Consider the following 16,328-nt stretch of genomic DNA (forward strand, 5'->3'; position numbering starts at 1 on the left):
CTGAAAGAATATACAAAAACAAACCCCTTATATGCTGTCTACAAGAGACCCACCTCAAACCAAGGGACACATACAGACTGAAAGTGAAGGGCTGGAAAAGGTATTTCATGCAAATGGAGACCAAAAGAAAGCAGAAGTAGTGATACTTATATTAGATAAAATAGACTTTGAAAGAAAGGCTGTGAAAAGAAACAAAGAAAAACATTACATAGTGGTCAAAGGACCAATCCAAGAAGAAGATATAACAATTATAAATATATATGCACCCAACAAGGTGTTCCCTCATTGCTCAGTTTGTAAAGAATCTGCCTGCAATGGAGGAGACCCTGATTTGATTCCTGAGTCAGGAAGATCCTCTAAAGAAGGGATAGGCTACCCACTCCAGTATTCAGTATTCTTGGCCTTCCCTTGTGGTTCAGCTGGCAAAGAATCCGACTGCAATATGGGAGACCCCAGTTTGATTCCTGGGTCAGGAAGATCCACTGGAGAAGGGATAGGAGACCCACTCCAGTATTCTTGGGCTTCCCTCGTGGATCAGCTGGTAAAGAATCTTCCTGCAATGCAGAAGACCTGGATTCAATCCCTGGGATGAGAAGATCCCCTGGAGAAGGGAAAGGTTACCAACTCCAGTATTCTGGCCTGGAGAATTCCATGGACTATAAAGTCTATGGGGTTGCAAAGAGTTGGACACGTCTGAGTGACTTTCACTATCACTTTCATACACCCAACATTGGAGCACCTCAATACATAAGGCAAATGCTAACAGGTTTCAAAGGGGGAAATTAACAGTAACACAATAATAGTGGGAAAATTTAGTACCCCACTCACACCTATGGATAGATCAACCAAACAGAAAATTAGCAAGGAAACACAAACTTTAAATGATACAATGGACCAGTTAGACCTAACTGATATCTATATGACGTTTCACCCAAAACAATGAATTTCACCTTTTTCTCAAGTGCACATGGAACATTCACCAGGATAGATCACATCCTGGGCCATAAACCTACCCTTGGTAAATTAAAAAAAAAAAAAAATTGAAATCATTTCAAGCATCTTTTTGAATCACAATGTGGTAAGATTATATGTCAACTAGAGGGGAAACGGAGAAGGCAATGGCACCCCACTCCAGTACTCTTACCTGGAAAATCCCATAGACCGAGGAGCCTGGTAGGCTGCAGTCCATGGGGTCGCTAAGAGTCAGACACGACTGAGCGATTTCACTTTCACTTTTCACTTTCATGCATTGGAGAAGGAAATGGCAACCCACTCCAGTTTCTTGCCTGGAGAATCCCAGGGACGGGGGAGCCTGGTGGGCTGCCATTTATGGGATCACACAGAGTCAGACATGACTGAAGCGACTTAGCAGCAGCAGCAGAGGGGAAAAAAACTATTAAAAATACAAACATATAGAAGCTAAACAACACGCTTCTGAATAACCAGCACATCACAGAAGAAATCAAAAAGGAAATCAAAATATGCATAGAAACAAATGAAAATGAAAACGCAACAACCCAAAACCTATGGGATTCAGTAAAATCAGTGCTAAGACAAAGGTTCATAGCAATACACGCTTACCTCAAGAAACAAAAGAAAAATCAGATAAATAACCTATCTTTACACCTAAATCAACTAGGAAAAAAAAAAATGAAGAACCCCAGGGTTAGTTGAAGGAAAGAAATCATAAAAATTAGAGCAGAAATTAATGAAAAAGAAACAAAGGAGACTATAGCAAAAATCAACAGAACTAAAAGCTGGTTCCTTGAGAAGGTAAATAAAATAGGCAAATCATTAGCCAGACTCATCAACGAAGAAATGGAGAAGAATCAAATCAACAAAATTAGAAATGAAAATGGAGAAATCACAACAGACAACACAGAAATACAAAGATCATAAGAGACTAGTATCAGCAACTATATGCAAATAAAATGGCCAACTTGGAAGAAATGGATGAATTCTTAGGAAAGTACAACCTTCCAAAACTGAACAAGGAAGAAATAGAAAATCTTAACAGGCCAATCACAAACATGAAAATCAGAACTGTAATCAAAAATCTTTCAACAAACAAAAGCCCAGGACCTGATGGCTTCACAGGTGAATTCTATCAAAAATTTAAAGAGCTAACACCTATCCTACTCAAACTCTTCCAGGAAATTGCAGAGGAAGGGAAACTCCCAAACTCATTCTATGAGGCCACCATCACCCTAATAACAAAACCAGACAAAGATGCCACAAAAAAAAGAAAACTACAGGCCAATATCACTGATGAACATAGATGTAAAAATTCTCAAAATTCTAGCAAAGAAAATCCAACAACATATTAAAAAGATCATACATCATGACCAAGTGGGCTTTATCCCAGGGATGCAAGGATTCATTAATATTTGCAGATCAATCAATGTGATACACCACATGAACAAATTGAAAGATAAAAACCATATGATTATCTCAATAGATGCAGAGAAAGCCTTTGACAAAATTCAACATCCATTTATGATAAAAAACCCTTCAGAAAGCAGGCATAGAAGGAACATACCTGTACATAATAAAAGCCATATACAATAAACCCACAGCAAACATTATCCTCAGTGGTGAAAAACTGACAGCATTTCCCCTAAAGTCAGGAACAAGACAAGGGTGCCCACTCTCACCACTACCATTCTACATATTTTTGGAAGTTTTGGCCACAGCAATCAGAAAAGAAAAAGAAATACAAGGAACCCAGATTGGAAAAGAAGGAAAAATCTCTCTGTTTACAGATGGCATGATCCTCTACATAGAAAATCCTAAAGACACCACCAGAAAATTACAAGAGTTAACCAATGAGTATAGTAAAGTTGCAGGATATAAAATTAATACACAGAAATCCCTTGCATTCCTATACATTAACAATGAGAAAACAGAAAGAGAAATTAAGGAAACAATTGCATTCACCACTGAGATGAAAAGAATAAAATACTTAGGAATAAATCTACATAAAGAAACAAAAGACCTGTATATAGAAAACTATAAAACACTGATGAAAGAAATCAAAGATGACACAAATAGATGGAGAAATATACTGTGTTCATGGAACAGAAGAATCAATATAGTGAAAATGAATATACTACCAAAGCAATCTATAGATTCAATGCAATCCCTATCGAGCTACCATCAGTATTTTTCAGAGAACTAGAACAAATAATTTCACAATTTGTATGGAAATATAACAAACCTCGACTAGCCAAAGCAATCTTGAGAAAGAAGAATGGAACTGGAGGACTCAACCTGCCTGAATACAGGCTATACTACAAAGCTACAGTTATCAAGACAGTATGGTACTGGCACAAAGACAGAAATATAGATCGATGGAACAAAACAGAAAGCCCAGAGATAAATCCACACACCTATGGATACCTTATCTTTGACAAAGGAGGCAAAAATATACAATGGAGAAAAGACAATCTCCTTAACAAGTTTTGCTGGGAAAACTGGTCAACTGCCTGTAAAAGAATGAAATTAGAACACTTTCTAACACTATACACAAAAATAAACTCAAAATGGATGAAAGATCTAAGTGTAAGACCAGAAATTATAAAACTCCTAGAGGAAAACATAGGCAAAACACTCTGACATAAATCACAGAAAGATCCTCTATGACCCACCTCCCAGAGTAATGGAAATAAAAGCAAAAATAAATGGAACTTAGTTAAAAGCTCTTGCCCAATGAAGGAAACTATAAACAAGGTGAAAAGACAGCCTTCAGAATGGGAGAAATAGTAGCAAATGAAGCAAATGAAGAATTAATCTTAAAAATATACAACCTGCTCATGCAGCTCAATACTGGAAAAATAAATGACCCAATCCAAAAATGGGCCAAAGAACTAAACAGACATTTTTCCAAAGAAGACATACAGAGGGCTAACACATGAAAAGATTCTCAACATCACTCATTATCAGAGAAATGCAAATCAAAACCACAACAAGGTACCATCTCATGATGGTTAGAATGGCTGCTATCAAAAATTCTACAAACAATAAATGCTGGAGAGTGTGTGGAGAAAGGGGAACCCCCTTACACTACTGGTGGGAATGCAAATTAGTACAACCACTCTGGAGAACAGTGTGGAGATTCCTTAAAAAACTGGAAATAGAACTAACATATGACCCACAAATCCCACTGCTAGGTATATACACTGAGGAAGCCAGAACTGAAAGAGACATGTGTACCCCAATGTTTATCACAGCACTGTTTACAATAGCTAGGACATGGAAGCCACCTAGATATCCACCGGCAGATGAATGGATAAGAAAGCTGTGGTACATATACACAATGGAATATCACTCAGCTATTAAAAAGAACACATTTGAATCAGTTCTAATGAGGTGGATGAAACTGAAGCCTATTATACAGAGTGAAGTAAGTCAGAAATAAAAACATCAATACAGTTTATTAATGCATATTTATGGAATTTAGAAAGATGGTAACAATGACCCCATATGTGAGACAGCAAAACAGTCACAGATGTAAAGAACAGACTTTTTGACTCTGTGGGAGAAGGTGCTGCTGCTGCTAAGTCACTTTAGTCGTGTCCGACTCTGTGCAACCCCATAGACGGCAGCCCACAAGGCTCCCCCGTCCCTGGGATTCTCCAGGCAAGAACACTGGAGTGGGTTGCCATTTCCTTCTCAGGGTTGGATAATTTGAGAGAACAGCATTGAAACATGTATATTGCCATATGTGAAATAGATGACCAGTTCAAGTTTGGTACATGAAACAGGGCACTCAAAGCTGGTGCATTGGGACAACCCAGAGGGATGGGATGGGGAGGGACGTGGGAGGGGTGTTTAGGGTGGGGGGGGGCACATATATACACGTGGCTGATTCATGTCAATGTATGGCAAAAATCACCACAATATTGTAAAGTAATTAGCCTCCGATTAAAATAAATAGATTGATTTAAAAAATTAATCAAAACTGACTTTGTCCTTGGACACTTATAAATTAATGGAAATGTTGAATTAAAAATAAGACATGAATATACATACTGGGAAAATCACTCTAACCCAAGCATAACAAAAATGCATGCAGCTGAGATTGAGCCTGTAGGATTATTACTATAATAATGTTTAAATAACTTCAATATCGGTACATTATGCTCAAGGATACTCTACATATTCAGGTACAGTGCTGAGAGGGTCTGGAAAATCCCATAACTTTTCCTGCTTCAAGATTATCCTTCAGCTTAAAGCTGGAGCCACCACTGGCTAAACTAAGCCTGAAGGGTCTACAAACACACACAAAGAAGAGATCAGAGAAAGCATTTTATTTTTTAAACAAAAGCATCCAACAGATTGTAGTTGTCACAAAATATATGTTACCTATTTTTAAAACCAGTGTTTCACTTACCGGAGTGATGAAAACCACATCCCAAAGCAGCTTTGCAACAGCAGAAGGAAAATAAGAACCGCCATCCCAGCAAGACACGATATTCCTGTTTCCATCCAGAGCAGAGCAGTCACTGCAATTGCCTGCAGTGGCCCCACCCACAGATAGTGCAAGAACATTGTTACCTTAAAGAAAAAGATAAGCCTTCTTAGGATATTATAAAAAACAACACAAGTAAGGACACAATATAGAAATAATATGCTTGTACCAACAAAGGTCTGTCTAGTCAAGGCTATGGTTTTTCCAGTGGTCATGTATGGATATGAGAGTTGGACTGTGAAGAAGGCTGAGCACTGAAGAATTGATGCTTTTGAACTGTTGGTGTTGGAGAAGACTCCTGAGAGTCCCTTAGACTGCAAGGAGATCCAACCAGTCCATTCTGAAGGAGATCAGCCCTGGGATTTCTTTGGAAGGAATGATGCTAAAGCTTAAACTCCAGTACTCTGGCCACCTCATGCAAAGAGTTGACTTATTGGAAAAGACTCTGATGCTGGGAGGGATTGGGGGCAGGAGGAGAAGTGGACGCCAGAGGATGAGATGGCTGGATGGCATCACTGACTCAATGGACATGAGTCTGAGTGAACTCCGGGAGTTGGTGATGCACACGGAGGCCTGGCGCACTGCTATTCATGGGGTCACAAAGAGTTGGACACAACTGAGCAACTGAACTGAACTGAAGGAAGATATAGGAACCAAAACAGAAATGATCACAGTGGGTTTTAAACCTGCTAAAGCAGAAATCCACGCATCTACCCCAGATGACATTGTTCTGGGGCAGCACAGGACCAGCCAGGGAGAACCCAACCAGCAGCACTGGTAGGAAGATCTGAATTTTATCCACAACACAGATGAGCTCTGGGTTGCCCCAAACTCTCTTTGTTCCAAAATTCAGCCACCATCTCCCCAGGAGAGCCTATATTATGGTACCTACTACTCTCTCCAGTAATTACTTAAGTATTTACCTCCCTGACAGGCTGTGGCTTTGTGTGTGGGGGGGGGGGGCAAAAACTAAGCCTAATTTATCCCTAAAACTGAGTAGAAGTCTTACTTCATGTTTGATGAATGAATAATTGAAGGAGAAGTGGTCTAGTGCAGTACAGATCTGATCAACAGCTACAATGCCCTGGGTAATGTGATCTATTCATAAAGTGGGAAAAAAGAGTGTGAGGGGACTGCAGAGAGTAGGTTGTTTCTGGCTGAGGACCATCCACTTGGCATTATTCCTCACAGGCTCCCTATACAGCAGGCACTGACCAGGGAAAGAACAACCACTGCCCAACAGGCCTTCATCATCCAGACGAGGAGGAAGACAGCCCAGCAACACCAACACCATGTGCCAAGAAGGGCCACAGCAGGAGGACCCCTAGGGACACTAAGCAAGCTGGGAAAGAATCCTGCTGCCTATTATTAGAAACACAAAATTCTCATCCACAGGACAACATACATTGTTACATCAAAGATGCATACAGAAGAATTGGATAAAAAGGACCCTTGTCTTAGGTCCTCAACAGAACCCTGGCTGACACCAAACCCTGGCACCTGGCATCCCAATAAGCTACATTCAGTAAGAAGGATGGGAAATGGAAGAGGATCCCTCAGGGGCAGCTTACCTGATCAAACATGTTCACATTGTTAGACAGCAGGTTGACTATCTGGCCTGTGGTGGTCTTCCCCATGGCTGAGCTACTCAGACGAAGTACCTAGTGAGAGAAAGATACAGAGAATTGGATTGCTAAGGTGATACCAAGTCAATCTTACAACATAGCAAAATGGAGTGCAGCCATGAAATTAAAAGACGCTTACTCCTTGGAAGGAAAGTTACGACCAACCTAGATAGCATATTCAAAAGCAGAGACATTACTTTGCCAACAAAGGTTCGTCTAGTCATGGCTATGGTTTTTCCTGTGGTCATGTATGGATGTGAGAGTTGGACTGTGAAGAAGGCCGAGCACCGAAGAATCGATGCTTTTGAACTGTGGTGTTGGAGAAGACTCTTGAGAGACCCTTGGACTGCAAGGAGATCCAACCAGTCCATTCTGAAGGAGATCAGCCCTGGGATTTCTTTGGAAGGAATGATGCTAAAGCTGAAACTCCAGTACTTTGGCCACCTCATGCGAAGAGTTGACTTATTGGAAAAGACTCTGATGCTGGGAGGGATTGGGGGCAGGAGGAGAAGGGGACAGAGGATGAGACGGCTGGATGGCATCACTGACTCGATGGACGTGAGACTGAGTGAACTCCGGGAGTTGGTGATGGACAGTGAGGCCTGGCGTGCTGCGATTCATGGGGTCGCAAAGAGTCGGACACAACTGAGCGACTGATCTGATCTGATCTGATCTGAACAGTGCTAGGACAAAGAGGGTGACCCCGAACTGCAGGGTTCTAGGGACCTACATTCATCCTTCATCTCCTCAATGTGGCGGCAGCCCTACCCACAAGAACAGCAAAGGGAGGAGCAGGAGGTAGAAGCAAAATCCCCCATCCTGCTTCTCAATGAACTTGAACCTGCCTGAAGGATAAAGGGATGTTGATTTAGACTTAAGAACAAACCAAAATAAATTTGAGCCAAACTAGATGTGAGTGGAAAAGCTGCCTTAAAGAAAGAAATTAGAGGACTTGGATGGACTATAAATCTGGAATTGATTATTAATTCTGTGTGTGACCTCATTTAAACACTTTGGGCTTAGTTTATTCATTCTGAAATGAGTGATTATAATGTTCAAAACACTGTTTCTGTGAGGAACCTCTGTTCTTAATGCCAGTCTGCTGACTTTACAAAAAACACAGCCTCTGCTGCACAATTCCTTTATTTGTTAAGAAAAATGCCCTAGAGATCTGAGGAACCTGAACAGACACCATGAGCTGCTTCAAAGACCACCAATCATATCCAAACAGAGTCTCACAGTTCATAAAACTGTTTCATTTAGTCCTCAGGTTAAACAGAAAAATCAATGATAAAGTGGGAACGTAAAACAACGTAGCTGCCATAGGAGAGAGTATGGCTGTTCCTCAAAAAACACAAAATTAGCATATAATACAGCAATTCCACTTCTGGGAATATACTCAAAAGAACTGAATGTATGAACTTGAACAGATATTTATACACTTGTGTTCAGAGCAGCAATGATCACAATAGCCAAAAGGTAGAAACAACCCAAATGTTCACTAACAGATGAATTGATACAGAGAATGCTGTATATACCTATAATGGAAGATTATTCAGTTGTAAAATGGAATTAAATTTGACACCTGTTCCACCATCAATGAACCCTTAAGACATTGTGCTACATGACATAAACAAGACTCAAAATGACAAATATTTTACAATTCCACTTACATGGGATACCAAGTCAAATTCAAAGATTGAAGTAGAATGGTGCTGGCTGGTAGGGGTGGGAGTGGGGTGGCTGGAGAATTAGTGTTTATTGGATGCAGAGGATCACTTTGTGAAGATGAAATTCTGGAGATGAATAGCAGTGTTGTTTCCTCAACAATGTAAATGTTCCTAATGTCACTAAATTGTTGTTGTTCAGTCACTAAGTCATGCCCAACTCTTTGCAATGCCATGGACTGCAGCACAGCAGTCTCCTCAGTCCTCCACTACCTCCTGAAGTTTGCTCAAATTCATGTCCACTGAGTCAGTGAAGGTATCTAAACATCTCATCTTCTGCCACCCCTGTCTCCTTTTGCCTTCAGTCTTTCCCAACATCAGGGTCTGTTCCAATGAGTCAGCTCTTCTTATCACTAATGTCAGTAAACAACATTCCCCAAATTAGTTAAAATTGTAAATTTTATGTTGTGCATATTTTATAATAATTTTTAAAAATCAATGACCAAAAGCCAAAAGTAACTTTACCAAATTTGTAGAAATGACAAATCATTTTATTTATGACACATCCCACAAGACCATTCAAAGTTCAGCTAAAAAGAGCCTAAAAATTTCCCAAAGGTCACATTCCAAAGTGTTAGTGGGAAGAGGAAGAAAAAAAGGTGGACACTGGCTCACCTGTGCAGCAAACAGTGAGCTTTGCCTGAACCATGACCTCACACCTAACAAGGTTTTCACAGTGCAGTTCTGGTGAAATTTCACACATACTTATGAGAGCTAAGCACGATATAGAAAGACAAACATCTAGCTAACTTGTGGATAAATCTGAGTACTCTTCTTCTAAACAGTGAAAGGTGCAAGAGAATAACAAATATATGATGGGGGACAATGAATAACCCTGGCTAGAGTGTACAGTCATCACTGCCATTTCCACGTCACCCAGGAGGAAACCAGCTCATGTGCCAAACACACACAGTGAGATGCCAGGGGCCCTGGGTTCATACAGCACTGACATTAACAAGAGTCTGCTCAAGGAAAGATGAGGAGAAGACACTTTACATTTTGCCAAGAAAAACATTCCCAAGAAACAGAAGCTCTAGATAAGCAGCATAAGTAGCAACTAGGTAAAAGAAGCGATTTCAATTTAAATTGTTTGGTTTTAGCTTTTGATTAGGATTTCATCTTTTAATAAAAATTATATGTATTAAGGTGGACAACATGATTATTGTTAAAAATATACATTGGGAGATGCTTTCTGTAGTAAAACCAATTAACATATTCACACTTTATGTAGTTACCATTTTGTATGTCTCCTGAGAACACTTAGGTCTTCCCTTTTAGCTCAGCTGATAAAGAATATGCCTGCAATACGGGAGACCTGGGTTCAATCCCTGGGTTGGGAAGATCCCTGGAGAAGGAAAGGCTACCCTCTCCAGTACTCTGGCCTTGAGAATTCCATGAACTACATAGTCCATGGAGTCGGAAAGAGTCGGACATGACTGAGTGACTTTCACTTTCACACTTTCACTTGAGAACACTTCAGATGTACTCTCGCAGAAAAATTCAAGTATATAATACAAATAAATAAGGATTTTTTTTAAAGCAAATCACCCAGGGCAACAAGATACTGAGAAACAAGTTTACACAGAGCCTTTCAACAGTGGACATGGAGTATAGGTGGCAATTTCTTTGTAAAGACACCTGAAATCCTAATCCCTTTTACACTAGCTAAGATCAGGGCAAGCTTTGAAATAGTTGTGTGGCCTTTCTCAATATAAAAATCACTGAACACATCAAATCAGGTCGTATTAAAACTTCTATAATGCATTCTAAAGAGAAAAAGGAAACATAGTATTATGAAGGTAACTTGAAAGAACAGCAACAAATTCTCTCCCAAATTACTAAAGACAATGGAAATTTTCAAGTTTTATCCAAAATATCCAATTATTGTCTTTAATGCCAATAAAACAATTGTAACTATAGCATATAGCATATAGTGAGTCTGTATTTAGCCTGAGTTATATTTATATTTTTCTTTAGTTAACACAATTGTACTGAATGTGATTAAATGGGCCATTGAAAAATATAATCATTCCCTTTCTCAAATCCATTCTGTTCTCCAAGACTTAATTTTATGGATCCAATCCTGAAGTTCACTTTTAAACACAGCTTTGAAGCTTTTAATGAACAACAACAACAAAATGTCCAGAAATACCACTATGAGAATTAGGCATAAAAACATTGAAAATCAATGGGATACCTTTGATACTTTAATTTTTAATTAGATTTTATTACAGATTTAGTGGATATTATGCAACAGTGGATATTATGTGGCTAAAAGTCATAAAAGGTAGCCCTGATCCAATCTCAGTAGAAAATTTATTATATATTGGAAAAGTAACAACAACAACAAAAAACTTGACTTGGTGCAAATACCAAGCTTCTCCAGTAAAGTACAAATGATCCCAGTTACAAAATTTTTAGTTTACAGAGAACTTTCCCTAAATGTTCCTGATGCTTCAGGGGAGGTACACACTATGGAACCGAGTGACACTTACCTTGCGGTAGATCATATGGCACACGGCTACTCTCAGCCTCATCCCCACACGCTGCATGTGATAGAAGTACAAGTGGTGCAGAACAGCCCACAGGAGCGCACAGGTACTCAGCCCTGCCGCGTAGCCATAGGCTTCATGCAAAGCGGCAGAATCTGTGGGATCGTAATTTTCAACATAACTAATCATTTTCCCCAAAAATATGGGCTGAACGACTCTGGTGCCTTCCTAAAAGGAAAAAAAAGGCTTAATTAGAAATGTAAGCTCTACCAGTTTTCTTAACACAAGCTTTACTTTTACCATTAGCATATTAAAAGGGCATTTTTGGCAAAACACTACATTTATGATTCACCTGAAAAGAAAATATCTATCTCCTATTAGACAAGCAGGCAATAGTTTTAACCTTAAGCCGAAATTTTACATTCAAAGACAATGAAGCCTTAGTACTTCGTATTCACTACACTCTAGAAGTTCAATAAATACTACAACCAGTGCTTTAGAATGCATTTGGCAAAATACCAAGTTATTCTTAGGGTGCTGGTGCTAATTTGCTTCAGTCACGTCCAACTCTTTGTGACCCTGTGGACTGTAGCCCACCAGGCTCCTCTGTCCACGGGATTTCCCAGGCAAGAATACTGGAGTGGGTTGCCATTTCCTTCTTCAGGGAATCTTCCTCACCCAGGGATCAAACCCATGTCTCTTTATGACTCCTGCCTTGGCAGGCGTGTTCTTTATCACTAGCACCAGAAAAAGGGTAAGAAATTTGCTTCCATATGAACAAGCTCTGCTGGCAGTCCATCCCTGTCCCCCTGTTCTTTCAACATCTCAGCCTAACAGAAAGTCAAAACAGTTCATGTATGGGAGACACACTCTGACTACCTTCTTAAGAATCTTTATGAACTGAGACCCTGGGACAAACGCATTCACTTGTACCCACCCCAAACTTCACACATTAGTACAACAAGAAAACAGAGCCCAGACTCTGTTGGAACATCACAGAGAAACCAGGCTGGGGAGGGGTCTCAGGGTCTCAGACCCAAGGGACACTGTGTCAACATGTCTCTACCCTCTAGAAGCTGGGCTGTTCCTTGGAATCAAGCTAAAAAACAATTTTTGTCCATGGTTTGCCATCAGCCACTTATTGAAGGTGCTGGTTTGGAAGAAATGTTACCAATCATCTCTTCCCTAAGGCAAAAGTTAAAATCCTTAACCAGTGAGGTGGGGGACACTGAGCATTCTCCCTTGAGTAAGACTTAAGGAAAGCAATTTTCTTTCCCAAAACTAAAGGCAGAAAACTGCAACACTTGCTCACCCTGCCAAATGGCCACTCCACCCCACAACCTACTTCTTCCCTCTAGTCACCCCCTGAAGGTCCCCTTCTCTCCCATCAAAGAAAACCAAACACTCAACACAAATCCAAGTCATCAAAAGTAAACGCCATGACCCTCAGCATCATTTCCTCCACAGACTTCTCAAAAGTCAAAATGTCAAAACTTTGGAAATCTTTCAGGAACTTGACTTTGGAGCAAGCTTTTCCTTTTAAGCAATCCTTCCTTATTAATATGGACAGGATAAGCAACTTCCAGGTTTTCCTTGATAGCACTCTTCTGTCTGTCTGAAGTTGTGGAAAAGATATGCAAGAGGAAGAGAAGCTGAATCCCCAACACAAACAAAACTAACAAGCATTTTCTGCTCAACAAACTAGTGCCTGATGAGGATATACAGAGAAAGTTGTCCCCATTCCTCAAACGGATGTAACATTAAACCCCGACACTCCTGTCTTGTTCTGCACCCACAGGTTCACAGGCTACACCAACTGCCTCACCTTCCACAAGGTAATAGAAAGCTTCATCTATTACAGAGAAGAAATCACTGTTAAGCTAAAGAATTATGCATAGGATGATCAGATCAGAGTAAGAGGATCTGTTCTCAAGAACACAAAATTTCACTGTTACATTTCCAGCAAGCCCTATCATTCACCCCTAGAGCTTCTAAGAGCTTATGGAAGAGCCCCTCAGACTGTACACTGTAAAACAGACTTTGTATAGACTTCACTGAGATAGAAATATGTAGGCTCACACAGAGAAACAGGAATGTCAGCCCAGGTAAGGCCGAGGGCAGTCCAGTGCTGCAGCCTGCAAACCTGGGGCTCTCCATCAGAAGCCCAGCACTAACACCTGCCATCCCAAACGGTCCTAAAACTTATGATTTGCTTAGGAAATCATTGTTGCCTGTTACTCAGCTCTCCTTTTGACCCTGATACTGCTCTAATTACAGTAAGTGTAATGTCACCCACCAAAGAGAATACTGATAGATGCAACAAATTCACCAAAAAGTAGTATAAAATAAAGGCACCTCATTACTATCTGATTGGATTTTTTCTGCTGAGAGATAATATTTAATAACCCAGTTGAGCAGATAGCCTCATTAAGGAGTAATGCCATGGACTTTCCTGGTGGTCCAGTCATTAAGAATCTGCATGCAAATGCAGAGGACACAGGTTCCATCTCTGGTCAGGGAAGATCCCACATGCTGTGGAGCAACCAAGCCTGTGCACCACAACTACTGAGCCCATGCACGCTGACTACTGGAGCCATCACACCTAGAGCCTGTGCTCCGCAACAAGAGAAGCCACTGCAGTGAGAGGCCCTGCACACTGTAACTAGAGAAAAGTCCTTGCTCAGCAGTGAAGACCCAGTGCAATCAACATTAATTAAAAAAAAAAAAAAAAGAGTAAGGCCAGTGGTGAAAGACAGGGAAGCCTGGCATGCCGCAGTCCCTGGGGTAGCAGACACTGACATGACTGAGCGACTGAACAACAAATGCCAGTCCTGGCTCAGAGTTTCCACTCCTCTGTCTGCTGTTTTTTAAAATCTTGTTTCTTTATCTTTGACTCTGCTGGGTCTTCGTTGACACACACGGGCTCTTCCTTGCTGTGTGGGCCTTCTCTTGTTGCTGTGAGTGAGGGCTACTCTCTAGTTGTAGCGGACGTGCTTCTGGTTTTGCTGGCTCCTCTTTTTGCAGAGCAGAGGCTCTAGAGCACACAGGCTTTGGTAGGTGCACCAAGTGGGCTCCGTAGTTGCAGTTGATGGGCCCCAAGGCATGTGGGATCTGAGTTCCTGGACCAGGGATCAAACCCATGTCCACTGCACTGGCAGGAAAATTCTTAACCACTGACCACTAGGGAAGTCCCTCCTCTGTCTGTTCTTGATCCTAATCCTCAACGAGTAAGACATAAAACAATTGAGAAAATGTTCATTAGCAAACTTGAAACTAACCAAATGAAAACCTTCTGGATAGCAGGAACAATATCAAAAATTGTTCCCATAAAGCCTTCATCTTTGACACCAACCTATAACCCAGTGAATAGCCTTCCCACAAAACAACTGGGAACATAGTTCTTCCTTCACAAGAATTCTGCATAACTGTGAAACTGTAAAAGATATTTAAATCAGTCCAATATAATACCACAACAATCATTTCAAAGTTCTATGAGAGTCTCAGAGTCTCTGAGGCAGACATCTCTTGGTGGAGTCCTTGTTAGTTAATCTCCTGCAAGCACTTGACATTCTGGCTCACCTCTTGCTTCTTAGGGGAACTTATAGTTTCTCTGCTACATTTCCACACTACTTGAAGTGTTTCTGGCCCAATTCTGCCATCTTCAAGAAAAACTGAGTAACTCCCTTAGATGGCCCAAGCCACCACCTTAAATATCATCTCCAGCTAAAGAAAGGTTGGTAGGGACACATATGAGAAGTTAATAGGAAAAGCAGCTAAAATTAAAATGGCTGGGTTTGTTACAGAGATTTACTTATTCTCCATTGACAAGATTCTTCTGTGATTTAGAGACATCCTTCTCTTTTTGGTACTGGGAGGAAGACATCTTTACAAATGGAAATTTCCCTCATCAACGTAAATATCCCTCACAGAAGGGTAACTTCTGCTCTATCTTTACAGTTTCTCCTATGTCTATTTCTAAAAAAAAAAAAAAATCAGCTAAAAATAATCTTTGTGTCAAAAATGCACATTCTCAGGTGATACTTTCTACTACCCTTCAATCATATTCAATGTTTGTAGTTTTGAAATATTTGTAACACCTACAGGGAAAAACAAACAAACAAACTCTGTAGGAAGCAGGTGACAGAGGAGCACAGAGCTGTTGTCAGAAAAAAATCTCGACTCTGAGTCTTAATGGAGACTGTGGAAGGAGAGGAAGCCTCAGGAGAGAATGCAGAGAACACTGGCCTGGGAGTCCAAACACTGGGCTTCAGAAACCAGGTCAGCCACCTGCGAGTCAAATGACCCTAAGCCCATCAGGTGCTACCTGCCCTTCAGGTCTTTGTTTACCTCTTGGAATTGTGGGACAACTAAGAGCCACAATAGCTCAAAGTATTCTAAAGTGAAAGAAAGTGAAAGTGAAGTTGCTCAGTGGTGTCTGACTCTTTACGACCCCGAGGACTGTAGCCCACCAGGCTCCTCTGTCCATGGGATTCTCCAGGCAAGAATACTGGAGTGGGTTGCCATTTCCTTCTCCAGGGGATCTTCCTGACCCAGGGATCGAACCCAGGTCTCCTGCATTGCAGGCAGACGCTTTAACCTCTGAGCCTCCAGGGAAGCCCCAAGTACTCTAAAACGAACACTAAAAAACAAGTGTAAGCTATGATCATTTTTATGATACAGAAGTCCTGGGAAGAGACCTGCTCTTTTAATGGCAGAGGCTGGTTTCACAAAGGGCTTGGAAAACTCAGTGCTGCTCATAGGCCACCATGCAGAACAACTCTTGAGAAAAGTCATTTATAAAAGCCAACATTTCTGGATAGCAATTAAAAGTTTCACTTCTAAGCAGATTTTGTTTTTTTAATTTTTAACCATTATGAATGCAACCTTTAAAAAAGAGGCACCTACTTCCCTGACTTCTAAAAGAAAATGGAATAAGGGAGGAATGGGGAGAATGAGTGAAATAGATGATGGAGATTAGAAGGTATGATCTTTTAGTTAAAAAAATAAATAGTGA

The 16,328-nt window shown here is 40.6% G+C and overlaps 1 protein-coding gene across 1 annotated transcript in view; it reads right to left on the bottom strand.

Moving 5' to 3' along the window:
* LOC113902127 (multidrug resistance-associated protein 4-like) overlaps positions 1-16,328 on the bottom strand; it is a 197,462-nt gene that overhangs the window by 160,491 nt on the left and 20,643 nt on the right. Inside the window, exons 4-6 of the mRNA XM_027557082.1 lie at positions 11,318-11,542; positions 7,042-7,131; positions 5,393-5,556 (exon numbers count right to left, since the gene is read on the bottom strand). Coding sequence (XP_027412883.1) covers positions 5,393-5,556; positions 7,042-7,131; positions 11,318-11,542 — 479 coding nt within the window. The remainder of the gene's footprint in view (positions 1-5,392; positions 5,557-7,041; positions 7,132-11,317; positions 11,543-16,328) is intronic.

This window comes from Bos indicus x Bos taurus, chromosome 12 (assembly GCF_003369695.1).
Source record: "Bos indicus x Bos taurus breed Angus x Brahman F1 hybrid chromosome 12, Bos_hybrid_MaternalHap_v2.0, whole genome shotgun sequence".
Classification (NCBI taxonomy): Eukaryota; Metazoa; Chordata; class Mammalia; order Artiodactyla; family Bovidae; genus Bos; species Bos indicus x Bos taurus.